Source organism: Phoca vitulina, unplaced genomic scaffold, assembly GCF_004348235.1.
Source record: "Phoca vitulina isolate PV1807 unplaced genomic scaffold, GSC_HSeal_1.0 scaffold13, whole genome shotgun sequence".
In the NCBI taxonomy this organism is placed as follows: domain Eukaryota; kingdom Metazoa; phylum Chordata; class Mammalia; order Carnivora; family Phocidae; genus Phoca; species Phoca vitulina.
The window spans coordinates 44,867,574-44,894,963 of record NW_022589716.1 but is presented as its reverse complement, the minus strand read 5'-3'; the positions used below and the strand labels follow the sequence as shown (position 1 = coordinate 44,894,963).

Here is a 27,390-nt window from a genome sequence, read left to right as displayed (position 1 = left end):
ATTTGAGTGCCTACTATGTGCCAGGAATCAATCGGGGCACACACACAAATGTCCCTGCCCTCGTGGCACTGAGGTTCAGCTGGGGTCAGGGGAGGGTCCTGCAGGAGGAGGAAGGGGACCCCTCAGCTCTGCCCAGGCCCCAGTCTGGAGAGCAGGTGTCTGAATCATCTCTGTTCCCCTGGATTATAAGGAAGTCAAATTCTGTCCCCTCAAAAAAGAGGGTCTCAGCTTTTGGACACTGAAGCCCACAGCCTAGAGGGACCAGGCAAAAATGCTGGGTCACCTCAGATCGGTAGAGCTCAGAACAGAACCAGAAGAACGGCTGCTAGGGAGGGTGGCTGCAGGCTGTGAGTGTGGAGGGGTGTAGGAATGGGGGGGACAGGGTGTCGAGGGAGAACCTCACTCCCCTCCCACCACAAAAACCAGCAAGGGGCTAGCCGAAGTGCTGGCCACGCAGAGCTATCATGAGGTGCCCCTCCCCCTATTCCGATCCTGGAAATTTCGGGGATTCCCAAGCTGGGAGCCCCTGAATTATTTTAGGGGATCTTACATCCCATATGCACACCCAATACTGCTGGTAGACCAAACAAATACTGTTTCACACATTAACATCTTTCAAACCAAAATAGAAGCTGTTGTGAATAAAATTCATAGACTTCAAATTCATCTGAAATGGGTTCTCGGTGGCTTATTGTAATTTTTCAGCCATGGATACTAACTGTGGGGGTGGGGAGGTTTCTCCCAAGTTTTGGTGATGTAAAGGCATCCTGCTTTTACTGGAAAAGCCTGGAGAGCGCACCTGGACCCCCCCTTACTTCACGGTGGGGAGGACAGGGTTGGAGCAAGGGGCTGGCTCCAGAGGGGTGGACCTCGGGCTTCCAGCTCAGCACACCCCTGGTCCTGGCTGCCTGAGAGCAGGGCGGGTGGGAGCCAGGGGCTGGAGGGATGCCCAGCAGGGCCGGTCCTGCTCACACCCTGGTACCATGTGTTATTTCTCCTGCCCCCAGCAGCCTGGGAGGGAGCCCCTCAAAAGCAGTGACCGGGATAAGGCTGAATCCCTTCTGGGTCCCAAGCAGCCAGCACAAGGCCTGGGTGACCACAAAGGCGGGCAGGTAGAAGGGCTGCTGGACGAAGGGGGCGGAGCTGGGCTCAGGCCAGCTGACTCCTGCTCTCCACTTGCTAGCCGTGTGGCCACGGAGCACTTGGAACGTGGCTAGTGCAGATGGGGAGCTGAGTTTTAAAAAAATTTCACTTAACTCGTTAAAATTTAAATAGCCCCATATGGCTAGTGGCTTCGGTCTGGGGCAGGGCAGCTCTATGGGCTTACCGGTAACACAGAACGGAGCCACCGAAGGTGGTTTGGACCCACTGCACTCCCAGCAGGGATTTGTGGGTCCTCTCCTCACCGCGAAGGCTGGAATGCTGGGCAAGCCTTGGTTCCCTCATCTGCTCTGGCTCAGCGACCACACACTTCCGGTGGGTATACAAACCAGGGACTCTATGTTATGGGCAACTGACAGGTCTTCAAGGGTAATTTTACCAGGCTGGCTTGGGCCTTTGTATACAATGACTTTAGAACTTGCTAATGATACATGCGCTCTGAATACAAAATAATGGCCACAAATTCCCCCCATCCTGGTGCCCAGGCCCCTCTGCAGTGGGACTTGTCCCCTCCCTTTCCCACCCAAAGGGGGGTTTATTTCCCTTTCCCTTGGTCATGTGATTTCTTTGTACAGTCAAATGTGGCAAAAGCGATGGTTGGGCTGGTTCCGAGGCTGTGCCTCAAGAGGTTTGCAGCTCCATACTCATCTTCGTGGAACGCTGCCCTTGGACCTCAGTGGATGGAAGCTGGACACCTGCTGGAGGCCACATGGAGGGGAACAGAAGGGACCCCAGGTGCAGAAGCTGGCTGCCACTGGGGCAAGGCGCCATGTAGGGGGGTACTGGGGTGTCCCAGCACCAACTGCAGACATGTGAGTGGGGCCATCTCGGAACTTCCAGGCCCAGCAGACCCTCTAGCTGAGTGCAGCAAAGGAGTGAGCCCCTGGAGACCAGCCGAACCACCCAGATTTTCCAACCTGCACCACCACCCACAATAAGAAATCATTGCTGTCGTCAGTTGCTACATTTTGGGTGGTTTGTTATACAGTTAAATGAAACAGGTAGACTACATTCATTGGTAGTGAGACTGTCTGGGAGTGTCAGCTCAGGGCCAGCCCATGGCCCCAGGAGCAGAACCACGGCCCGGAAGCATTCCCTGCACCGTGGGCAGGGGGCCCAGGTGTCCAAGAGCAATCTCTGAGGCTCCCAGGGGGAACTTATCTGCCCTTTAAACAGAACAGAGACTTGAGTAGGGCCAGAGGGAGGCAGCCTTGGGGAGATGCCCTGAGGTTTGCACTGTGGACCAGGCAGGCTCCAGCTGGTCACAGGCAGGACTGGATGAGCCGGGGTGCTAAGGGTTTCTGGATCAGCAGCATCCTGCTCCTGGCACATTTACAAAGACATTTTCCCAGAGTCACCCTTACCAGGCCCTGCCCTCCCTCAGGTCCAGCTTCTTGGTCTTCCCAGGCAGGGATCACAAATCTTCGTGCAGTAAGGATGGGGGGCCGGAGGGTGGTACAAGAGCTATCAGGAAAGGACTCCACGTTCAGTGGACCTACTGTCCAGAGGCACCAGATGGGGCCCTTCTCCCATGACTGGCCCGGCAGCCATATCCAGCCTCCAGATGATGGAGTAGTGGGGACACCCACTGGGGACCAGCTGCCACCTGGGAGGAGGGCAGACACCAGGGTGGGAAGCACTTGAACACCTCTCCACTTACCTGACCCACTACACTGGTCAAACCTCCAATTCCCAAAGGCAAGCTCAATTCTGGGTCCCCACTTGGATGCAGCCCCTTTCCAGCTAGCAAGGAATGTGGACAAGTGATTTGGCTGGCCTCAGTTTCCCCATCTGCAAAACAGGGTGGATATTCCTAGGGTTGCTGCGAGAATTAAACGAGTACCGAGTAGGGCCCGACACACATTCAGGCATGTTGTTCTGGTGGCTGCTGGGAAGCCTCCTCAGGCCGCATGGCTCCTTCCTTTGCCCTCCTGTGTCACCCTGCGGGTGTGTCAGGGCACCATGTTGCAGCCTCGAGGTGCTCACTGTGGCCTGCTTATCTGGGGCATCTGGGTGTGCAGATGAAATGTGGCTTGTTACATAGTCTTGACTGAAGTTTGGGACCGAGCCCAGACTTCTGGTGTCTCTTGTTGTTTCTGGGGCTCCACCTCTTACCCCATCACTGTTGGTCAGGAGCCCCCAGTTTGTTAAGCTTGTCATGGGCTCCATCTTGACACCCCCTGCCCAGCCAAGCTGACGGAATCCCCTGGCCTGTGGGAGAATGGCTTGATGGTTTCTTAAAGGCCTTCCAGCTCTGACTTTCTCTGCTGCACCTGCTGGGGAGCCATAGGAGAGAGAGCAGGGACACGACCCTTCTATAAACCCAGTAGACCAGGAAGGTGCCGGTCCCTCCACGAGCACATCTGATCTCGCCATTGAGGTGGACAGGGCACGGGGGGCACGTTGTGGAGCCCTTGGGAGCTCTGGGTCCTGCCAGCCTGGGTTCAGATCCCATCCGTGACATTACTGAATGAACCCGGCCAAGGGACTTAACCTCACTGTCAGTTTCCTCCTCCATGAAGTGGGGCTGTTATAAGTGTTGCAGAAAAACGACCTCCTTTGGGTTAGTGGGTGCCTCTCCCCTTCAGTTGGGGGATTTCAGTGTGCCACGGCCAGCATCTGTTTTCTATACCCACGAACGAGCCAGCGTCGACAGCGCCCAAACTAGGGCAGCACGCTTTAGGGACAGACATCTTTAGGATTTCAGCACCAGATTTTTTTTTTTTTTGACATTAAGAGTTTGTGTTTCCTATACAAAGTCATCCCAGAATCCAGCTACAAAGTCTTTCCATACTGGTTCTCAGTCATATCCAACAGGACCCCCCCCCCCCCCCCCCCCCCCAACCCCCCCCCACCCCCCCACACCACCCCAAAAAAAAAAACATACCCCCGCGGGCCCCCCCCCCCCCCCACCCCCCCCCCCCCCCCCCCCGGTGTGGAAAAGCCCACCATGACAACACAAGATACCAGAAGATGACATGATCTGTGTCAGGGGCCCGACCGTGCCCGGCACACACCGCTGCTCCACAAAAACCAGCTGATATTATTATTTGTGTCCCTGTGTCTCCAGAGAGGCCAGGGCTCTGGGGACGGGCAGTGGCCTGTCTTCGGCACATGGAAGTCCGGGCTAGGGTTGTGACAGTACTCGAAGGTGAAATGGGTTCCTTATGTGGTTCTTAGAGGTTCTGAAGTTTGGGGCTGAACCAGCTGCCTCTTCCTGTAGTCCCCCTCTACCAGCACCACCTGCCACCCTCAGTCTGGGGCTCCAAGGACAAGCAGCAGAGGTGGCTCGTGACCACCAGGTTGCTGGACATGTCCTCTCTCCCCCATCATTGTTCACAGGTGGGCCTCAGCTGGCCCTGCCTCCAGCAAACGCTTAACACATGAGATGGAATATCCCCCAACCGCGACCCTCAGGCTCTCACACTGGCCCACCCAGACTCCCTTCCTGGGGAGGGGGTGCTGGAAATCCCTAGCCCCTATCTCCTTTGAGTCTGAATTCCCTGGTGGCTGTCCACCCTGCTCCTCCCTCTGCCATCAGGCCCATTCCCCATCTCTACCGGCCACCACCTTGTCCTCTGATGCCTTCCTCAGAGAGGCTTTTGCTGACCATCTGACTGAAGTGGCCTCCACCAAGTTATTCCCCCCCACATCAACCCATTTACCTTCCTCACTGCACCGTCTGAAAGTATCTTGTTCAGTTGTTTGCTTACTTATTTCCTGTCTCCCTCCCCCCCCACCCCACCCCCGCAGCTCCAGAGGGAGGAGATCTGGGTCTGACTTTTCAGCAGGGCCTGGCACACAGTGGGTGCTCAGTAGATACTAGCTAATTGACTTATTAATAGAATAACTCCCTTGGTACGCTCCCAGGGCAGGAAGAGGAGCCATGGGGGCAGGGGAATGTCCAGCTGCCCAGGGGGAAGGAGACACACCAGAAAATCCCATCCCAGGGGCTGGGCATTCTGTTAATCTTCGCAGTGACCCATGAGGTGGTAATTAGTAAGCCATTTTCTAGATAAGGCAACCGGAGGCCCAGAGAAGTGAAGTGACTTGCCCAAAGCTACATAGCTTATACACAGAAAGCTGGGACTCAGGGCGCCTGGATGGCTCAGTCGTTTGAATACCCAAGTCTTGGTTTTGGCTCAAGCCACGATCTCAGGGTCGTGGGATCAGCACTCAGTGTGGAGTCTGCTTGAGATTCTCTCTCTCAAATAAATAAATAAATCTTTAGAGAGAGAGAGAGAGAAGAAAGCTGGGCCCAAGACCAGGATCTACAGCCGCACAAAGGAGAGTTTGCCGTGCAAAGGAAGAAACTGTAACAGCCAACATTTACTGACACCTGCCAGGCACTCACCCAGGTACTTTTCCAAGCTTTGCTCATTTGTCCACTCGGGGAGGTAATTACAGGTCCATTTTGCAGATATAAAACTGAGGCCCAGAGCAGCTCTGTGACTTGCCTTAGGTCATACAGCAAAGCAGCAGCCCATCTAGGCTGGGTACTCAGGCTGCCAGACTTCCCCATTCGGTGATGACAAAGGTGAGACATGCTGTGCCCCCCCCCACCCCACCCCGGCTGCCTCAGTTTTCCCTTTGTGCGATGAGGGTGTGGGCAGAATGACCTCTGACCTGTATGATGTCATCAGGGAGGCGGTACTCTTGCCTGGGAAGCCTTAGGGCTGAAAAGGGAAGTGAAGAGTGGCTGTTTCCCCATCCCACCCACTCCCCACCCTGGCCCTGAAGGTGGTTACTTCCCTTTGACCACTTCCTCCGGAAATTCCCCAGGAAATGCCCCTGTGCCCATAGCCTGAGCAGAGGTCCAGCCTCCAGGCCCAGGAGCCTCACACCTTGCATTCTCCTGCTAAGATTGCCCGAAACAGAAACCAGGAGGCAAAATAATTAGCACACTTATGGTGTGTGTTTGTGCATGTGTGTATGTATACATATGCATGTGTGCATACATACAAATTGCTGTGTGTATGTGTGTGTGAGATATATTGCTGATTAGATCAATTTCTTTATCTACATAAGAAAACAACAATGAAAGCTAGGGCTGACAGTGCATTGGGACACGCTGCACCTCTATCTCTCAGGGCCCCTTCCCCTGCCCTCTGTCTGTGTGGCACCAGCTTCCAGCCCCATCCCCTGCCTCTGGTCTCCCCCCTGCCACTCCATCCTCCACTCTAGCTCCCAAGGCACCCTCTTCGAACTCAGATCTGGTGTCTCCAAGGCAGTGGAAGAGATAGTTAAGAGCCCGGGCTTTGAGTCCAGTAGATTTGGGGTCTGAGGCCATTTGCTAATGTTGTGACTTTGGGCAAGCCACTCTGTGTCCCCAAGCCTCAGTTTTCTCATCTGCAAAACAGGGATCATAAGAAACTCTACCTCATGGGGCTGACACCAAGGGATGCCACACATCGGGTCACCTAGCATAGCGCCTGGCAGGGCTTCTCAGCTCACAGTGGGGGGATGCTGGATGTTTCTGTCTGCCCAGCCTCCTTCTCACTTCAGGTGAGGCACCCTGATTTTCTTTGGGGAATCCCCTCCTCCACTCTTAGTCCACCTAGTTTTATCAGCCTTTTCCATCCCTATCTCTAGAATATTTCACCCCCTTGCCAGAGTGAAGGGTCCAGGGATGGGCATGTGACCCCAGCTAGACCAGTGAGAGTCTGTTCTGGGAGTTCTGTTGGAACTGTTTCTGCTGGCGAAGTCATGAGAGATGAAAAAAGAGAAAAAGGCGCCAGTGTCTGGAGATAGAGTTTGAGCCCCTGAATCAAACCATACCTGAAGCCCTCACTGTTACAGAAGTAGAAGACAATAAATTCAGCTTTTGGCTTGAGACAATCTGCTTTTGTTGTTTGTTCTTATCACATGCAACCAAAAGAGTGCTGGTTAATACCACCTCCCTGCTTCAAAACCCCTGAGGGCTCCTCTGTGCCCACTGAGTCTAGCACTCTGAGCTCTGGGCCTCACTGGCCTTCCACTTGGGCCTCAGCTCTGGGCTTCATCCTTCCAGACTCCGTGTCACCCAAGACTGATGATTATTCTCCAAACACACCATGGACACTCAACCTACACGTTCCCCCCAAATTCTCCCCCACTTTCCACTTGCCCAGCGTTCCCACTCACACTCCAGACCTGGCTCAGAGGTCACCCCCCCTTCCCCCAGAAACCTCTCAATATCCCTCCACCACTCCGAAATGCCAATGGCATCTACCTCTGGCCTCCTTCCACTTTCTAACTGTATCCCTGGGGTATAGTCCACTAATTATTTTTTCTTTTTCTCTTCAAAAAGCTTTGTCTCACCATCTCATTTAAGAAATGAATACCCTGGGGGTGCCTGGGTGGCTCAGTCGGTTAAGTGTCTGCCTTCAGCTCAGGTCATGATCTCAGGGTCCTGGGATCGAGCCCCATATCCGGCTCCCTGCTCAGTGGGGAGTCTGCTTCTCCCTCTCCCTCTGCCCCTCCCCCCCACCATGCTCTCTCTCTCTCTCTCTCTCAAATAAACGATCTTTAAAAATAAATAAATAAATAAAAATTTAATACCTTGGATCATTTAATATCTGACAAGTTCAAAATTTGGTTTTAACTCACCAAGTGCATTTCCTGAACCTGAAGCCTGACCAGCCGACACAGGACTGAATGACCAGGTGCCTGCCCTCGGGGCAGGGAGGGGGAGGAGTATAGTCTGAACCAAACAATTTCCCATTTGGCTCAAGTCTGTGGTTGCAAAAACAGCAATTTTTAAAATGCTATAATCAAATCGAGACTATTTATTTTCTTTGGGGATAATAATCCTTGACATTTATTGAGCTCTTTCGATGTCATTGCATAGGGCATGCCCTCACTTTACAGACGAGGATCCTGAGGCTCAGAGGGGTTATTATAGCAACCAAACGGGGAGCTGGGATCTGGCCCTCGGTCCTCCTGCTCCCACCCCATGTTCTCCCTGACTTACCTCAGCTACAACTGAACACACTGTGGGGGGCAGCTCAGAAGCGGTTTAAAAATTCGCCGCTTAAAGCTCAAAATCAAGCTGGGTTCTTCTGGTTGCTCATGAGCAGGTGGCTCTCCATACCTACTTCAACATGGGGGTCTCTGGCTTCACAATTCATGCCTGGCCCCTGGCTATGATGTGCTCCCTATTTTGCGGACATGAAGTTTCAGATTTACCGTGTTTGCTTCAGCTACCTGTGTGATAGGAGTCTTCGTGGTTCGTCTGCTGGGAAGGTGTTTCATCATGTAACTGTTTTGAACAGTCACTTCCCCATATGTCCCTGCCATGGGTGGTATCCCAGTAGCCTCTCGATGGCCGGTCAGAGGTCACTGAGCCTGGCCAACTGGTAAGTCCAAAATTCGAAGTTTGTGGGGAAATATGTTTGATTGACTCAGATAAGGAGTTCTGTTCTAGCACCTGTTTCGTTCTCTGCAAAGTGGGGATGAGGTACCTCCAGGGCGCGTCAGGTAGCCGGAATGAGGCAACATATGGAAAGTTACCGGCACACAGTAGGTGCTCACTACGTGCTCATTCTTTCCTGTCCTCGCTGCCTTGAAGCCAGAGCCATCTTTCACCCACAGGTAGGCTCAGTTGCTCCCACCCTCAATTGCCCCCACCCCCATCACCTATCCTGACCCCTAAACCCCACCGGGAACTCCACAGTCTGGCCAGCCCCACTGTGTGTGGGTCCTGAGGCAACCTGAACTCCACACTGAACCCCAGGGCTCCCGCTCCCTCACTTCTCATTCCCCAGACCAACTCCTCCTTCCCTTCAAAACCTAGTCCAGCTGTCATCTCTTCTAGGAAGACTTTGGGGAACCCATCCAGATGTGAACTCTGACATTCCTCCTCTGGTTTCCCATGGGCTTTGGAGCGCACACCGGTCTCAGCTCTGATCACCCTGTATGGTAACTTCCTCTTTTCTTGTCCCATCTCCCCCAGGGTACTGTCAACATCCCTAAGACAGAGATAATGTGTTGCTCCTGGCAGCCTGGCCCCTGAAGCTGGCCTGTTGCTGGGTTGGGGAGCATTCCCTACATGCCAAGCACAGAGCTGGGGACCCCACATGGAGCAGCCCTGATTCAAAATGAAGCCAGTAGGGAGGAAAGCAGAGGTGAGAGTTGAGAAGTCCAAATCCGTTACATAAATTGAACCCCTGATCCAGCCGTTCCTGAAGCTAGTTTACCCCCCCGCCCCAGACTTTTCGGTTCCATGAACTAATGAAGCCGTCCTTCTGCTTAAGCCTGTTTGATTTGGATTTCCTCTCATCAGCAACCAGAAGGGTCCTCACTGACAGACTGAGGCGAACCTGAGGCTAATCCAAGGTCAAATGGCTAAGAAAGTAGCAGAGTTGAGACTCACACCAAAGTCTAGGCTCTCAACCTACTTCAGCAGCCTGACTTTTCCCAGAAGCCTGCCTCATGGCCCTAGAGCCCAAGCCCCAGCTGACAGCTGCCTTGATGCCCCCCTCAGGCCGGCTACAGCCTGGACACCCCACCCAGCCTGACCAGACTCCTTTTACCTCTTTCCCAGAAGCAGCTGAAATCACACTGATATGGATTTCTGGGCATTGGTTGGCTCATCCCTCAAATGGGGCTCATGACCCCTTCCTAGCCGACCCAGGCAGAAGGCCCAAGAGCGCCTCACACTGGCCTGGCCCATAAAGGACTCTGAGGGGAGGATGCAGTGTGGACCCTCTTACTTGCCCTCACCTGTCTGACTCCTGCAGATGCTATGCTCGGCAGACTCCTTCCCCAGCTCGGGGGCCGCGGGCATGCCTGGCCAGGCCTCCCATATTGGCAGTAACCCCACATCTGTGCTGGGCTTCTGGAGGCCATGCTGCTCTGGCTCTCTAATGATGGGATTAGGAGACCTGCACCGCCTCTGCCCGCTCTGAGCCCAGGGGTAGGGGCTCCGGAAAGGATGAGACTGGCAGGCCCCCGGGAGGTGGGAGGGCCCGAGTTGGCTTCCTGGACCCTGTGTCCCACCCAAGCCCAATCCCCGGAGAGAAGGCCTGAGGAAAACCCCCGTGCCTCAAAGGATGCAGGCTCTTCAAGGTGTGGCAGGGGAAGGGACAGGAGGAGAGGGCCGTCAACCTGAGCTTATTTGGTGCCATGAAACAGTCTTTCATGTTCAAGCAGCTGGTGGCTCGGGGAAGGCCTGTGGCTTGACTAGACTCGGGCGGGCAGACGGGCGGGCGGGCGTGTGGAGCTAGGACCCAAACCAGCGCTTGTCGGATGCCGACATCTCTGCAGCGGGAGCCCACTTGGAGGGTCAGCAGAAGCCCAATGTGACTGTCGGGTGTGAGAGACCTATTTGAGCAGAGCCAAGCTGAAACAGTCACGTTATTAAGTGGGACTTGGTCTGGCCACTTCTAGAAGGTTCAGGGGAAGGAGCGTCTGTGGAAGTCCCACATCTCTCCTCAAAGCCCGGACTCCCCCTAGGCAGACAGCAAAGCTCAGTCCCCTGCTCGCCCGGCCTCTGTTGAGAGCCCCAGGCACCCACAGCCGCGTGCACGACTCCGGCCCTCTCTGTCCACTGCCTGCTCTCTAGATCAACTTCAAATCCACTCGCTTTTTCATTTGGTAAGTTTGCTTCATCCTAAGCATTGGTAGCTCTGAAATCATGAATCCGGTATGCTGGCTGGTTTTGTTTCCTAACAGGTGATATGCATCTATGAAAACAAAACACACCCAACCAGATACGCCTCGCCCGCCATGTACACCCTGCTGCGGCCTCCTCTGCTTTATCACTTTTGTAGTCCCAGAGATAAGACGGTGCTTGGCCCGCAGCAGGTGCTCCGTAAGTCTGTCGAATGATTGAATTCATGAATGAATGACAAGCCCGAAACCCTGCAAGGAGTCACGGAATGCTTCACGGCTCCTGACTACACCTGGCTGCTCACAGGTGAGCACATGAGGACTCAGGAAAGAAAGGAGCCTGTCTGGATCCCAGGTGAGCCCAGCTGTCCTGGCTCCTGGTCCCGCTCTTTCTGCCCTACCCTCAGGACTGAAATGGGCCTTCCTCCAGGACAGGTGCCGGCACCCACCTGGCCAGGCTCCCCAGCTTGCACCCTGGAGCCCAAAAAAGACAGGTCGCTGCTGGAGACCACTGAACTGGAGGCCAGAGCCCTGGGCTCTGAGCTGCTTGACCACCCCAGGGTCCTCCCACGGCCCCCCTGGCTCACTGGGGTCATCAGGGGGTTCTACCAATGTGACAGAGGAAGCCTTTGTTGACCTGAGAACACAGAACCACCCTGGGGGCTCTCACTTCTGCGGACAAGCCTACCATGACGCCAGCCCCAGCTCCCAGAAGCCAGGGGGGCAGACAGCAGCCCCCTCCTCAGCACTGGAGTCCAACCCACTACGATTGGAAAAACTGAGACCTAGTGATGGGTTAGTCATGGGGTCATTCACCCCAGACAGAGACTGCATGATACACTGAGGGGCTCGGAGTCACTCTGGGTTCAAGCCCCAGCTGCCCAGCTTACACCCGCTGTGGGACATTGCACAGATCTCCCAACATCTCTGTGCCTGAGTTCCCACATAACCAAGGGTGCTAGCCATTGTCCTCTCCAGGGCTGTAGTGAGGTTAGATGGGGAAGCAGAGCTCGATGGGGAATCTCCCTGAGGGGTAGGTGGCCCCAGGCTCCCCAGGTTGCTCAAGGGGATTTCCCAAGGGCCAGCACCAAAGAGGCTCACTGAATCTCTCTCATTCTGTGTGTCCAAAGCTGCCCATCCACCCAGGGGCTGTCTCGAAGTCCCGCCCAGCCCTGGGGAATCTGCAGATCCTCAAGATTCTACTCTGGATCGTTTTGGAAAGCAGCTTCTGCTCCCTCTGCCCTGGGCCTCCTCGTGCTCAAAGTTTATGCTCTGTGGGGTGAGGGGGTAGCAGCGGGGAAAGAAACTGCACCAACTACACTGCAGGGGCCCTTGGCAAGTGTGCAACCTCTGTGGGCCCCAGTTTACTCAGCTGGAAAATGGGTGTGGTTCCTTCTCGGGGTGGTTATGAGGGGCCCTCGACCTTCCATCCCCACCAGGGCCTGGGGCTGGGCTAATGCCCAGGGGAGTGAAAGAACTCCCCTCCCATGGCTGAAGCTGCCCTTGTAGGCAGCTGTGGGGGAAACCCCTGAGGTTCTCTGGGCCCTGGCTGGGCCTCTGTGCCATCCAAGCAGTGAGGAGAGGTCACAGAAAACAGTTGCGAGAAACACTGAACACACCGATGAGAGCCCCAGAGACCCTGCCCCAGCAGGCTGCCCTGACCATCAGTGGCCTCTCACAGGTTTCTCAGGCGGCTGCGACCCTCTCCCTCCCCCAGGCTATCTGGTTGGTACTCACAGTGTCACAGGGGAGAGGGCGGAGGTCCTCCTGGAGCCCCAGCACCCTGCCTGCCTCCACGGCCCCTGGGGACGAGCTCTGGGCCCTCCCCACTGCAGGGCCTGACGTCTGACTTCCTCCCTGCTCAGCCAGCATCGAGGAAACCACGCCCTGGGGAGAGGGTGCCAGGCACCCTGGGGCCCCCGCCTACCTCTGACTGGGCCCCAGACACTCACTGCCCAGTGGGCTCCTTCGAGGTCCGGCCAGTCCGAGTGGCCTCAGCAGGCAGGTCAATAAATAATACAGCTCCCTCCCTGGCCAGTCTCGTGTGGCCGATCACGTTTCAGGCCACTCGAGTTTCAGGTGAGGCTGCTTTGTTCGGAGTGCCTGCCCAGCCTGGGGCTCTGGCCACAGGGGCACTGACACTCACCGAGGGCCAGCCCGAGCAGGCAGGACTAGGCGCACGACAGGTGGCCCCAGCCCAACCAGGACTGGGGTGGCAGGGGCCGGACATTCCACTCCACCTCCCTACGGCCTCCGTGCTCTCAGCTCCCCACCCCCACACTGGTGGTGTCCCCTGGAAAGCCCTCTGCCTGGCCCACCCTCATTCCCGGAGGCCCCACCCTGGCCCCGCCTCCAGGAAGCCTCCTCACCCCCAGCTGGGAGTGATCTGTTCCCATCTGAATTCCCACTGCCCTCGTTGGCCAGTCTGTCGCCTCTGGGTATCAATCATCGTCTCTCCTCTAGACAGTGGCCACTACCTCCTGATTGGTGTCACGTCCCCCAGCCCACACCCCTCCCTCTCCACAGTCTCATTTCCTTCAGCAGCTCCAGTGATTGTTTTAAAACAGAAAGCACATCGTGTCATTATCCTGCTTTAAACCTGGCCCTGTCTCTACCCCACCCCAGTAAACTCTCAGGTCCTCACAAGGATCTGGCACTGCCAGACTTTGGGGACTGCATATTCCTTCCCTCCTGGACCCCGGCTGGGTCTCCTCCACGTTCTTCAAACACACCAGGGCCTTTGCACCTGCTGTTCCCTCCGCCTGGAATGCTCTCCCCCAGGTCTTCATAAGCTCCCTCCTCCCTGCCACTCTCAACTCAATGCCACTCCCTCAGACAGACCTTTCTTTCTTCTTCTTCTTAAGACCGTTTTATTTTTTTTAAAGATTTTATTTATTTATTTGACAGAGAGTTAGCAAGAGCAGGAACACAAGCAGAGGGAGTGGGAGAGGGAGAAGCAGGCTTCCCGCCAAGCAGGGAGCCCGATGCGGGGCTCGATCCCAGGACCCTGGGATCATGACCTGAGCCGAAGGCAGATGCTTAATGGCTGAGCCACCCAGGCGCCCCTTAAGACCGTTTTATTGAGATATAATCCACTTTCTATAAAATCCACCTATTCAAAGTGTACAACAATTTCAGTATATTCACAGAGTTATGCACACATCACCCCGATCTAAGATCAGAACACTTTCATCATCCCCAAAAAGAAACCCCGCTTGCATTAAGCAGCCCTTCTAGTGCCCCCCGTAGCCCCCAGCCCCTGGCAATCGCTACTCTACTTCCTGTCTCTGTGGGCTCGTCCACTGTCAGTGGTCTTTTGTGACCGGCTTCTCTCACTCAGCATACTATTTCCAAGGTGGCTCCGTGTCGTGACACATCGCAGCCCCTCATTCCTTTTCGTGGCTGCGTAGCGTTCCATCGTGTGGACAGATTTAGTTTGTGTGCTCTGCAGCCAGTGGGCAGCTGGGAGAGGTCTTCCCCGACCATCCAGGTGTCCTCTCGGCCCCAGTCACTCAATCCACCCTCCCAGTTTGATCTTGCCTGTAATCCCTGTCTGAAGACACCTCCCTCCGTCTATTTGCTTGGTTTACTGCTTCTCTCCCCCCAGCCGTCGGCCCCGTGGGGCCTGGGCCGTTGCCTTACTTCTTGCCACATCCCCAGGGTCGGGCACAGGCCTGATGCGGAGCAGGGGCCCAGCAAATATTTATTGGCTGACTGAACGAAGCCTTTTCCAGCGAGATTCCCGTGCAATCTCCCTGCCCGGCTTGGAGGACACCTGCTGCCCTCACCAGGAAAGGCCTCGGCAGTGGCCCAGCTTGGCGACTAGTAACTTGAGGCCCTTGAGCCCCAGGTTCCTCCTCTGTCCAGTGGGATGGCTGCCCTCACCCGGTGGACATTAGCTGCCTGACGTGAGGCTGGACACTGAGCACCTGGCACAGTGCCAGGGCCAGAGGAGGGCTTCACCCCCACACAAAGACTGGATGGGGGGTGATGGGCAATAGAGCAGCATGGGGTGGGGCAGGGGGAAAAGGGGGGAGGGGGAGGGGAAGGCAGGCCTGCAGGGCTGAGGTGGTAAGTCCCTCGTATGAAAGGGTAAAGCAGCCACCGGAAGAATCCATGTGTGCTTTGGGCAGTGCCCATGCAAGGGGTGGAGGCAGCTGGGTGAGCCCTGCCTAGGAGCTCCCGTCCCACCCCATGCCCAGCTCCAGACCCTGCCCAGAGAGAGACAGGGATAGCCTGTCCAGAAGGGGAAGGATGTGGGGAGGGGACTAAAGACCCTGTCCTCAGCCTCAGGGAATCCTGGCCACTTACAGGCTCTCCCAGGACAGGGAAGCAGATGCTCTGGGGGCCCGGAGAGCAGGGCCAGGCCCCCCAGTGTGTGTCGGTGGGGCACATCACAGGAAGAGGGGTAGAGGGGTGTCTGCTCCAAGTGGGAAAGAATTTCCTTGCATTGGAGCTCCCCAGGCCTGGCCCAGGCTGGGGGGCGGAGAGCTCCCTGTCCCAGGAGGTATGTGCACACGGCCTCCCGCAGAGGGCATCAGATGGCTAATTGTCCGGGAAGCTCCCTGGAAGCTCCCAGAGCCTGGCTGTCAGCTGCTCCTCCAGCCCTCCTCCCCAGATGCACCTCAGCAGGGGAGGGGTGGGGGGGGCCTACTCAGCAGAACCCCCGCCCCACACCCACCAGCCCCCCAAGTGGGCTGCCTCTGCCCACCAGGCGGCTCAAATGCCCCGTTGGCCCTCAAGGCACAAAATGATCTGTCGTTCCCAAAATAACACCAGATGCAAAAGTGATTTTCCAGCCTGCCCAGAGGCTGAGGATTACCGATGCCACAGACTAAGGCCTGTGACAGATGGGAGCTTGGAAGTGTTTGCTCAGAGACAGAGCCACCGTGCGGCACCTAGCCTGCCCGGGCAGGCCCACGGCCTCAACTCAGTTAATCTCACAACAGCCCTGGAAGTCGCTTACACAGTACAAAGGGGCTGGACCGGGGTTCGAACTCAGGCAGGCCTGACTGCCGAGCTGGCCTTCTCCCTGCTCCAGTACTCCAACACTGAGACTCAGGGGGACGAAGGGGACAGGCATCACAGGGAGGCGCTCCACTGGGTACCGGCCAATGGAACCCATTCGTGATCTTCCCCAGAACCACCTCGCTGGCATGTTACCCAAGGAAACAGGCCCAGAGGGGTTTAGCAACTCACCCCAAAACGCACATCATATAACCTACCGTCTCTGGCTTTGGGCCCCGGTGTGCACAGCTCCTAGGTGTCGTGTTCCCTCTCGGAGATCTGGGGCCAAAGGCCCAGAGACCCTGCCCCTGGCTTCTGGGCTGCAGTCACTGAACCCCTGGGCAAAGGGCCAGGGCTGGCCGGCCGGCAGCCTGCTCCCCACACACACCTCTTGCTTTTCCAGATGTAAGCGGGTCTGGGCCAGGGGCGACAGACTCGGGCGGAGGGGAATCTGAAGACGCAAGTGGAAAACTATGTGCTGTCCGATTGCAACCCTCCAATTTGTCACTGTGGCTGCCGCCAGCCCCGCCTCAGGCCGCAGACCTGCTGACTCAGGTCTTCCCTGATGCTGAGGGGGGCTGGGATCCCACCGAGGGCCTGCTCTGTCCTTCTATCTGTCTGTCCGACTCGGGGGGTCACCTCAGTCCTCGTGGTGGCCTCCCAACAAAATGGGGTGTGGGTCCAGAGAGCAGAGCAAGTCTCCTGGAGCCCCCTAAGGGCCATGTTCCCCAGCTAAGCATGGAGGTGCCCTGTACTTACAGGTGCTAAGTGGGGGTTTGGGGCCAACCCAGTGCCAATTATGGTGTCCACACCCACCTGGTGCTGTGTTTGAGGGTAAGGCAGCCACCCCACCAGTGTTCATATCAGCCCTGCGATGCAGGCCTGCCCATCGCCACTGTTGGGCTATCAGGCCAAAAAAACACTCTTGGAGCACTTAACCATGAGCTGTGCAAGTCTCTACCTCACAGCCCTGACTGGTAATTATCCCTTGTGCTGTTAACCCCGCGCTGTAGATGAGGGAATTCAGGCATGGAGCGGCTGATCTACCAGGCCCTGCGAGGCTGGGCTACTCCTCCTTGGACTGGGTGAGCCTCTGGCAGAGCATGGCAGGGCCTCCCAGTGCTGGGCCCCCTGCATCCTGTAAACAACCCTTGAGGTTTCCATAGTGCCAATCCCCAGAAACCGCAGGAGAGAATGAGACACAGGGAAATCCAGCTGAGGTTGGAGGGAAAGGCACACAGCACACTCACCATAGCCGGGGGACTCACCCCCTGCCGTGGCCTGCTTGGCCGAGGTGCCAACCCGAGGCGGTCTATCCCAGGGTCTAAGGAAGGACAGGTGGCCACTGACTCACTCCTGGGGTAAGCTTTCCTCTCTCTGTTCCCACAGCCAGCCACATCCGCATCCAAGAGAATGCCTCCACCCTCACTGTCTGCCCTGTTTTCCTAAAGCTAGACCCAAGGCCTATCCCTGCCATGCCTCCCACCTTCACCCACCCATCTATCCAGGCCCAGAGGCCCAGACCCTCTCATCCAGCAGCAAAGACAACTGTGGCCACTGTAATGATGGTTTCCTATCACAGTGAGTGTGGGCTGAGGGGCTAGGTTTCCCCTTTCTCTTTGGCTGCCAGGAAGCTCAGCAATTTTCACCTCTACAGAAGGACCTCAGGATCCTGCTTATCTCTCTGTCCCATTCTATTTTTTTTCTTCTAGGTCATTACATTCTGTCCTATATTGTGCTTATCCTGGTCCTGATGTTTTACTTGATTTATCGTAGGTATTTCCTATAAGCAGTCACAAATATTTTGGAAAGGAAAGAAGGAAGAAAGGAAGGGAGAGTTTATATAGTTTATAAACTAGGTGATGAAGGTGGGAAGAAAGAGGGAGACTCTTCCAATCCCTTAGCCTTTGTAAAACCTCCCCTTGGTAACAAATACGCCCTTAGGTGGTATCTAAATAGATGTCTTCCAAGCCCTTCCAAGCAGCTGCCTCTAAGCCCCTCCCATATAAACCCTGGCCGCACCTAATCCCCCTTTACAGACAAGACCCAGCCTTGCCCGAGATCACACAGGATCCAGCTCCCTGCTCCCTGGTCTGAATCCCTTCAGCAGGTGCGGGGGCTGGCGCCAACCCGGGGACAAGCCCCCTCCCCAGGGTGCAAAGAGCCCTGCTCTGCCTCCATGGGTGCTGGCGTGCACAGCGCCCCCGGTCCAGGCACCCCTCCCCGTCCGTCCACCTGGCGAAGGGGAAGGACGAGAACAAGAGCAGCGGTAATCACACCTGAGGCTTACCCAGCGCTGGCCGGGCGCCAGGCCCTGTTCTTTGTACACCACCTCATTAAAGCCTCACACGAATCCTGTAAGGATCTGCAGGTGGGAAGCTTTGGCCGCAGAGATGAAGCCACTTCACGCCGCTGATGATGCCAAAGTCAGTTTTAAACTTGGGCGGCCTGGTGCCTGCGTCCGGGCTGAGTTCTCAGCCGCTCGGCAACTGCCCCGGACAGGCACAGGAAATTGCCGCACGCCGCGCTCTGAAGGAACGAGTGTGGGCCCCATTTCACTGACGGGTAACAGGCTCAGAGAGGCTAGGGGACAGGGCCAAGGTCACTCGGCTGTGCCCAGTGCCCGTGTGTTATGTAACAAACGCCCGTTTCCCATGCACCCCGGGGAGTCTGCCAGCCATACCGTACCTGCCGCGGGCATCCTCCTGCGGGCACGCCGGGGCGCAGCCAAATGTCCGCACACTCCCCACTACTGTTCCACACTCCTGCCTCCCTCCCTCCCCACTAGAGACTCTGAGTTTCTCCGGAGGGCACCAGGCATGACCTTTCCTGCCCTCCATCCCTGCTCCCCCCAGGCTGGAGCTGTCCTGGGGCTCACAGAGTCCGTGCAAATCGGCCAGCCCGGTGCCCAGCCTCCCTGCCACCAGGCGATGGCCCGGCAGAGCTGCGTCCACACACACACACACACACACACACACACACACACACACACGTGCGCGCGCGCGTCCCGAGTACCTGAGGGTCCTCACGGAGATGCAGTACTTCCACATGAGGCTCCACACGGCGCTGCCGCCCCCCTTCATGCCTGGCTGGTTGGAAGAGCCAGCGGCTGAGGGACCCAGGGCCCCAGCCCTCCAACCCTGGTCTCCTCCCCGCCAGGGGCTGGCTGTCTTTGCTGGCTCTCAGGTCACTTCCTTCTTCATGGTGGGAAGAAGAAAGACAAGGCCTACAAGCCAGGGGAGAGGGGGAGGCGCGGGCTCCCACAGGCCACTGTCAGTCCCAGCCACCGACCTTGCTGTCCCCAGGCCAGCCTCTGTGTGCCGGCCCGTCGGGCTGCTCAGCCCCTCCTGGCTGAGTGGCCCTCTCGCACCAGACCCCGTGGCTTCGGCACAACCTTGCGCCTGCCTCCTGCCAGGAGACAGCAGTGGCTGTGGGCTGTGGGCCAGGGGAGCAGTGAGTCACTCGGGGCGGGACGGGTGAGGGGCGTCTGCCCGGTGAGGGAAAGTGCCGGTCCTGTGTCCAGAGGCTGGCCTGGGACGGGAGAGGCCGAGCCCGAGAGGGAGGGAGGTGGGCGGGGAGGCGAGGGCGGGCCCACATCCTCCCCCATCTCCCCAGAGGCCTAAACCCAACACCCGCCCCGCAGCCCGGCCCACCCCAGCCAGCAGGCCAGGAGCTGGCCAGGACAGGGAAAGGGGCCGCTCTGCCTGCTTGGCTCCTGGGGGAAGCCTGGGGTGTACGGGACACAAAAGAAAGACAGAGTCAGGGCTGCAGCCTGGGAGGGCGGCTGGCCCAAGAGGGTCTCCATCTGCTGGGAGAGACAAAGTTCCCAGGCCTGGCCAGGCCACTTCCTTGCTGTGTGACAGATGATGCTGTGTGTGGCCGGCCCCTTTGACCTTAATTTTCCCTGACCACTTCGGGCTCATGGAGTCCTGGGCACGGGTCTAAGCTCTCCACGGGGCCAGAACCGGCACAGTTCTCCCGATGGCCTTATGAAGTGGATTTGATCATCGGCTCTGTTTGATATTTGAGGCAACTGAGGCACAGATGGGGAAAGTCACTCACCCCAGGTCACAGCCCTAAGAAGCGGGGGAGGTGGGCTTTTTGCTATGGCTCCGGGCGCAGCATTTCTGGGTAGAGGTGGGAAGTGGAGGGGGGCGGGGGGCTTTGGCCCCTCTGAGCGGCCGTGGGGGCTGGGCCCGAGCTGGGTCTGGGGCATTTCCAGACCGGGGTCCCAGCTGCAGCCCCCACCCTTGTTCCCCATCCCCCTCCCCCCAGCTGCTCCAGGGCCCAGCCCAGGGCAGGCAGCTGGGGCTTCCCAGGCAGAGCCCCCAGGGACAATGACTCACAGCTCAAGGTCAGTGTTCACAGAATCTACTTCTACCCACCCACAGCCCCCAGGAAGTTCCCCAGGGTCAGGTGGGTCCAGATCCCCGCACCCTGTAAGGCCCTGGGCGTAGAGCTATAGAGCTATGGACGGCTGCCAGTGTCATCCTGTCCAGGGCCCACCAGGGCCCCCGTTTCACCTATAAGAAAACTGAGGCTCACAGGGGGCATCACCTGCCCACAGACAGTCAGGGAGGGTGGCGCTGGGCCCTGAGCCTGGGTCTATGGATCAAAGCCTTGCTCTGTCCCCGGGCCCCTGGCCCTGGCCTGGGCAGGACGTCCAGGATTCCAGCCTGATTCCCACAGTGAGGATCAGCAGCTGCATGTTTGTCTGTCCCCCAAGCCAGGAAAGAACTTTTTATCTGAAAGCAACATTGCTTTCTACAAAGGCTGTGGCTCCTTTGGGGGGCTTGGGAACCCCAGTTCTCTCTCCTCAGAAGCCACCACAGCGGCCCACTACCTGTCATAAAAGCTCCTCCACAGCACCCTGGGGAGGTGGCTGCCCAGCCTCAGCTTGAGACCCCTGAGTGATGGGAAGCTCATTATCCCTCAAGGCTGCTATTCCAGCCTGAGCCTCCACTGACCTAAGGAAACTCTCCCTGGGGCAGCACCTCGCTTCCTTGTGCCACACAGAGTAGGACCTCCATTCAAGAGTTTATCTGGTCTGTCCTACTGGTGGAAGTTTTCTCAACATCTTCTGTGGGCAGAGGCAGCGTCTGTGCTCGTGTCTCCATCACCCCCACTCTGTTCACACCATCCACGGACTCACTCATCCGTTCACACATCCATACCCAGCTCCCGCCTCCCTTCCCTCTCCCCTCCCAGGCATCCACCCACCTATCCTCTCCTCTTCCTTCCATCCATCCCCTCACTCACTCCCCTCTGGCCTGGGCTGACCCCTGGTCCCCACAGGGTAAAGAGCTAGAATAGGTGATTGCAGAGACCTCTTTCTCTTCCTGAAGCATCTTCCAGAACCCTTGTCCCATCCTCCCTATCAGCCTGTTGCCTCTCACCTGGTCCCCCAGGATTCCATCCATGGCCTGTCCCATCCCAGGCACATCTGAGCCTGCTGTCTTTCTGCCCCGTGCTCTCCTGTTGCCCGCTAGGCTCTGGTTTCTCATGGCTCCTGGGCCCTCTGACCCCAGGCTCTGGGGCAGACCCGCTGGGCCAGGGCTTAGCACTGGGGTCCCTCACCACTCAGCTGGGAAGAGTATCTGTCACGTGCACCTCCCATGCCTGTTGTGTGCAAGACACCAGTCGTGGAGGGTACCTGGTAGAGAGGGGAAGGTGGCAGCTTTGGCCCTGGAGGTGATCTCAGAGAGAGGTGTCATTTTCAGGACAGGGTGCCAAGACCCTGTCCTGGAAGACACCCCTGCCACCCAAACCTCTGGAGGGGCCAGGCGCCGCTCTGTTCTTCCCCTTGGCTGCACCCACCTGTGTGCCCCTCCTTTCCAACAGCATCACACTACGGCTTCCCTCCCCCACTTCACAGATGGGGAAACTAAGGCACGGGGAAGGGATGGGTGCAGCTGTCCCCAGCTGCCGGGGCATCGCCTGCTTCTCAGAAGACTGCTTCCTTGGCTTGACGGGCGATGGGGTGGGGGGCACCCACGAAGGGTTAGCAAAGCCTCAGGGAAGAGCTTGAGGGCACGAGGTGTAGTGTCGCCACCCGGCAGGGGCCACGCCCTGGGCCATCTCCCGCACTCCCTCCCCGGTGGCCCTTGAAGATCTGCTTTTTCAAAGCGCTGGCAGCCCCCACGCCATTGCTGTCAGCTTGGGCCAGCCTCACACCCGAGCCGTTACATGCCCCCTGCGCTGCTCCCCAACTTCGCAGGGTGCCGATGGCGCAGAGACTGTCACACGGCGGGGTGCAGGTGGTGGTGGCCTGGGGGTGTGCTGCCCTCCTTCACGACTACTCTCATCATGTCCTCTCAATGGCCTGAGGGGTGGCTGTCATCATGCCCATTTTATGGGTGAGAAAACTGAGGCTCCCGGTGCTCTGAGGTTTCCTGAATGCTGACTCAGCACACCGTTGTCCTCATCACCGATGGTGGCTTGTCCCTGAGAATGGGGGCGGACTCCTTCTTCACCTCTGACTCCCTGTCCCTAACACTAGTCATCCCATCTCTCTGAGCCTCCATTTGTTCCTCTGCAAAATGGGAATAAGCATCCTTGCTACGGTGGGGAAGAAGTGATAGTAGGCTCACAGAACCGTGTGGCCCTGGGTGCAGGCCTCAGCCTCTGAGGCCCACCTTCTGCAGGACAGCAGAGCTCACGGCAGCTGTCATGGCAAAAGCCCCTGGCACGGCTGGGCACCCGTTAGGTGCCCAGTGATGTTGTCCCTCCAACTTCCCCTGTAGGACACAGGGGGCCACAGCAGGAAGAGAAAGTGAGGGAGGTCTGAGTGGAAGCTCGCCCCTCTCCCCAGCCACACAGCCACGGCCAGGCTCAGCGGAGAGCTGGCCGGCCCTCCACCCTCCGTGCGGTGACTCACACGGCCCACTGAGGATGAAGTCACTGCCGCCCAGGCAAAGAAAAGGATACATTTGTTCCCTGGGAGATGCCGATGCCATGGTGAACTTGGCCTGTGAGGGCAGGACACAGCCTGTGCTCGGTGGAGGGATGCAACGGCACCAGCAGGGAGGGCAGTGGGGGGAGCCCCTGCTCGTGGGGAGGGGGACTGAGCCGGGGGGAGGCGCCCCTCCTCCGCAGGCCAAGGGAGGGCCTGTGAGCCTCGGTCTAGCCTCCAGGCCTAGCTGGATCTGTCAATTCTACTTGCTCGGTGAGGAATATCTGTGGTCTCAGGGCTCTGAATGCCCTCCAACCTCTGCCTCTGACTTCCACCCATCTTGCCCACAAAATGGTCAACCTCCAGTCTCTTCCCTGGCAGTGGGCTGGCGGTGACAGTGGGTTTATGAGGCCAGACAGCGGACCCCTCCTTGTTCTCTGGATCTCTGGATCCAGGAAAAAGAGCTCTGGCTTTGGAGTTGGATAGACAGAGCTGAGTTTAGAGATCATTCTGGACAAGGCATCTGAACCTCAGTTTGTTAATTTGCTGTCCAGTGCTGTCCCTGCCTTCGGCCTGTCTCCCACTATCTGTCATAAGCTTCGTTTTAAACCCAACATCCTCCCAGCGGCCGGCCATTGCCTACTCCTGGCCAAACCACAATGAGGCAGGCAAGACCCTGTGCCGTCTGCCACCCACATCGAGCCTCCTGATGCCCACAAGCGGTCCCTGCCCCAGGCCTCCTGGCTCTGAGCCTACCCACTCTGGACAGGAGTTCTGCATCCCTGGGCCTGTTACTCTCCAAATGCCCAGCAGATGGATTGTCTCCTCTGCTCTGGGCCCATGGACTGAACCACCAGGCTCCTATACCCCCGTTCCTGGTTGTCTGTGGCCAGTGGGAGACCCTGGCAGGAGAGCGGGAGGCGGTCAGGGTGTTCACTGCCCCTCGGCAGCCGCAGTGCCTGGCAGGTGGCCCTCTGTACACAGCTCTGTCTCTCTCCTGCTCCACGTAACTGCGCCCTCTCCCTACGCTCAGGCCCTGGGTTGTAAGGCCTCCCAACTGCTGGCAGCCCTGGTGCCACACCGTCCCCTGGGTCCTCTCTTAACCCTACCGCCATGTCTGTGCACGGCTCCACTGTGGCCAGCTTTGCGTACATACGCTTCCAGTGAACCCTCGATACCCCGCCCCACCACCAAGGCCACCGGCTCTAGGAAGCCAATTACTCCTATGTTTGTTCCTTCATCTGTTCAACACGTGGGGACTGCCTTGCTAGTGCCAGACTCCACTCGTGGACCTGGGGAAGAGGAGGGGGAGCCAAACAGGGCTGATGTTCTGCTGGGAGGAGTAACCGGCCCCAAGCAAATAAATAAACCTGATAAGCTTTCCTGGGTTCCTTCCTCTTCTGCCCCACATCCTCTCTGGTCCCTGAGCCTCACATTGCATGGACATGGCCTGTGTCCACATCCCTTTCCCTCCCAGCCTTGAGAGCCCATGGAAAGCAGGCAAAATATCCACGCAGTTTAGCTCTTTCCACACCTCACACACTCTGAGGAGTGGCGCTCACTACTACCCCCCCCTTTTTTTTTTTAACAAATTAACAAACTGAGGTTCAGATGCCTTGTCCAGAATGATCTCTAAACTCAGCTCTGTCTATCCAACTCCAAAGCCAGAGCTCTTTTTCCTGATTCAGGCTGAAAACAAAATGAATCACCCATCATTTATATGTACAGACTTCCAGTGGTGCCCAGAGCAGGGCCAGGCGTGAGGCAGACACCCAACACACGCCAAGTTGGCTGAATGTTAAAACCCTTAACCTTCCTGCATCTTAAGCAGCATTTGCCTTATGTGGAGGGGGTGCTAGGATGCCCCTATTTTTCAGATGGGAAAATGGAGGCCCAGGGTCATTAAGAGCATTGGGTCATGGGGGACCACTGGGTGAGTTCCCAAGCCCCCAGGGAATCTAGTCAACCAACTTCTGCCATCTTGTCTCAGACCTAGGAGGCCAGTAAGGGCTAAGGGCACAGGCAGAGATGGTTACCGAGTCAGGCCGGGTGTTGGAGAAGACTCGAGAGAAGACCTCTGCCATGTCCATCTTGGGGAGCGTGAGGCACATTGTGTCCAAGCTCCCGACTGGGCGTGCAGGGCCTCGCTTTGCTTGCTGTGCAGACAGGAAACTGTAGGGGGCAAAGACAGAAGCAAGGACCAGGAAGCAGCTGATGCTTGGACCCAAGAGGTGGCCCAGATGGTGGGGACAAGTGACTGGAGTCTAGAAACATTCTCGAAGCAGAGCCAGTAGGGATTGCAGATGGCTATGATATGGGGTGAGAGAGAAAGAAGAGCAGGAGATGATGCCTGGGTTTCTGGCCTGAACAACTGGGGGATTGGAGGGTCCATCAATGGCGATGGGGACATGAGGATGGCTGGTGGGGAGAGGTGTGGGGGATGGTCAGGTGGGACAGAGGGGTGGGGACCATGCAGTCTAAAGGGACAACCATTGCTGGGTAGGAATGAGGGCTCTGGTTTTTCAGAAGTCAGAAATCCACACTTTTGCCTAAAAGCTCTTGATTTTTACATGTCTGCAATAAATTCAAACTTGAAATGCCATATTAGGGCTAATCCCATGCAAGTCAAATCAAGTCCATCTGTGGTGTCCGGCCCACAGGTCACCTCTCGTACTCTTTGTTCCTTTTCACTTGTCAAGGCTCACTGAGCTGCCACGTCCTACAGGAAGCTGCCCATGACTGGTCCAGCTCCAGAGATGCCCGTGGCTCCTCACAGCCCTTAGAGCAGGGAAAAATCCAGACCGGGAGTGACTTGAGGGTAGATATGGAGCTTGCTCATCAGTTTCTCTGGCCCTGGCAAACAATTTGGCCCAGAGGAGTTAATGAATGAGTATCTGCTAAATGAAGGAACAACCCTTTCACTTGATCTGTCTGCCTTTTATTTTGTAAATGAGGAAGCTGAGGCCCAGAGGAGGGATGTGCGCTGCCTAGGGTGAGATCTGGGGCTTGGGCCTGCTCACTGTCCAGCCTGTTTGTCACCTGCCCCTGAGACTGGGGGTGGGGTGGGGCAGGAAGTACAAAGATGATTGCATGATCTTATCAAGTTTGGCCACTGGAGGGAAAGCCAGGATCCTGGGAAGCTCCTAAGTATCCGGGGTGGGGATGGTGGGGGGGAAGACTATTCTGGAATGTCTCTTGAGGACCTGCTGTGGTGGCCTGGCTATGGGACAGATGGAACCCCAAAGGGCAGGGTCTGACATCGGCAATCAATCAAACCGACAGCCAGCCCTCCTGGCTTCTCTCTTTTGGGACTTGTGACTCTGTTCCCTTTTGGGCCTGGGGAAGGCAGATGTACCGGGGACCTTCAGGGTTTGTGCCCCCATCTGCTATGTAGGGAGATCAGACAGTGGAAGCAATGGAGGCCCCGGTCCCATTCCCTGATGTTGGAGATGGAGAAATGGAGTCACACAGGGGTTAAGTGACTTACTTAAGGTCACACAGCAGGGAGCAGATCTGGGACTCTGAACACTGGTTCTGACTAAGACCTTTCCACACCCCTGAGCTGCACCGGCCAAGGGGTTTTTATAAACCATTCCTGCCCTGCCCCCCCCCCCCCCCCCCTTCAGTGTCCTCATCTGCAAAACCGGGAGAGAACAAAACCTGCCTCAGGGGGCGTTTGTGAAGATCAAACCCATAGGAGGAGCCAATGCTGTGTGAATGTACTTTGAGAAGCTCTATGAAGGATCATGAACATAAAGCAATGCCCTTCTGAGCTTCTAGTCTCTACAGTTGCTGGCTGTGGTGAAAACTAAAGCTTCCAGGGAGAGATGTTTCGCTCTCACTCAATAGTAATAATAATACCCGGTGCTTATTGAGTGCTTACTGTTGCCGGAGCCCTACATGTGATGAGCTCACCGAATCCTCAGGCCTATCCATGAGGTGGGTACCATTATTATCTCATCTGTAGAGTGGGGAAACTAAGGCACAGAGTGATGCACAAACATCCCCAGGACTACACAAATAGGAAATGGCAGAGCTAGGATTTGAGCCCAAGCAATGCTCTCCAAAACGCACATTATAACCACTATGCAACATGACTTTCCTACTCTGGTGGGGAAGTCCCTCTCTATGCCTAACCTAAATCCCACTTGCTGCTGGCCTTACCCATTCCCTAGGTCCTTCTCAGGCAAAGGAGAAGAGCTGTTCTCTGGGACGCCCATCCTGTGCTGAAAGGTCTCAGTTCTTTGGACCCTGGCTCCTCGCTTCCTGGGTCTTGGCATGCAGGTCAAGGGCCCCCAAACAGGAACCCTCCCCTTGACTGATCATGCCCACACACGAAACTCAGAGAACTGGTGAGGACTGCACCACCCTGGGCCTGGACCTCACCTCCTCCATGGCCTTCCTGACTCCTTTTTTTCTCATCCACTGCCCCAGCCCTGCCCTGTCCAGGTCAGCCCCCTGGCTGAGTCTCCTTCATTGCTTTCCTTTGTTCCTAGATAGTTCCTAGCCCTAGCCTCATCCCACCCTTTTGCTGCAGACTCTCTGTGGACATGCTGGTATTTCATTTAATACGATTTACTATTTTCCCTTAAAATCAACTGGCTTAAAATATCTAGTCTGGCTTAAAACAGCAAGCCTAATCAAGTGCCTCGATCTAACTCTTAGTTAACAGGAACTACGGGAGACAGAGGTACAGGTGAAATGACACCAGTGGGGGAAGCGATCAGCCAGAAATGGAA

General features: G+C 56.7%; 1 protein-coding gene across 3 annotated transcripts in view; it reads right to left on the bottom strand.

Moving 5' to 3' along the window:
- Window positions 1–27,390, bottom strand: part of IQSEC1 (IQ motif and Sec7 domain ArfGEF 1) — a 169,590-nt gene that overhangs the window by 103,025 nt on the left and 39,175 nt on the right. The window contains exon 1 of one of the 3 annotated variants that reach the window (XM_032412015.1): window positions 18,775–19,264. The exons of the other annotated variants lie outside the window; for them this stretch is intronic. Coding sequence (XP_032267906.1) covers window positions 18,775–18,842 — 68 coding nt within the window. The 5' untranslated portion in view covers window positions 18,843–19,264. Of the gene's footprint in view, window positions 1–18,774; window positions 19,265–27,390 lie in introns of those variants that run through there. 3 annotated transcript variants of the gene reach the window in all.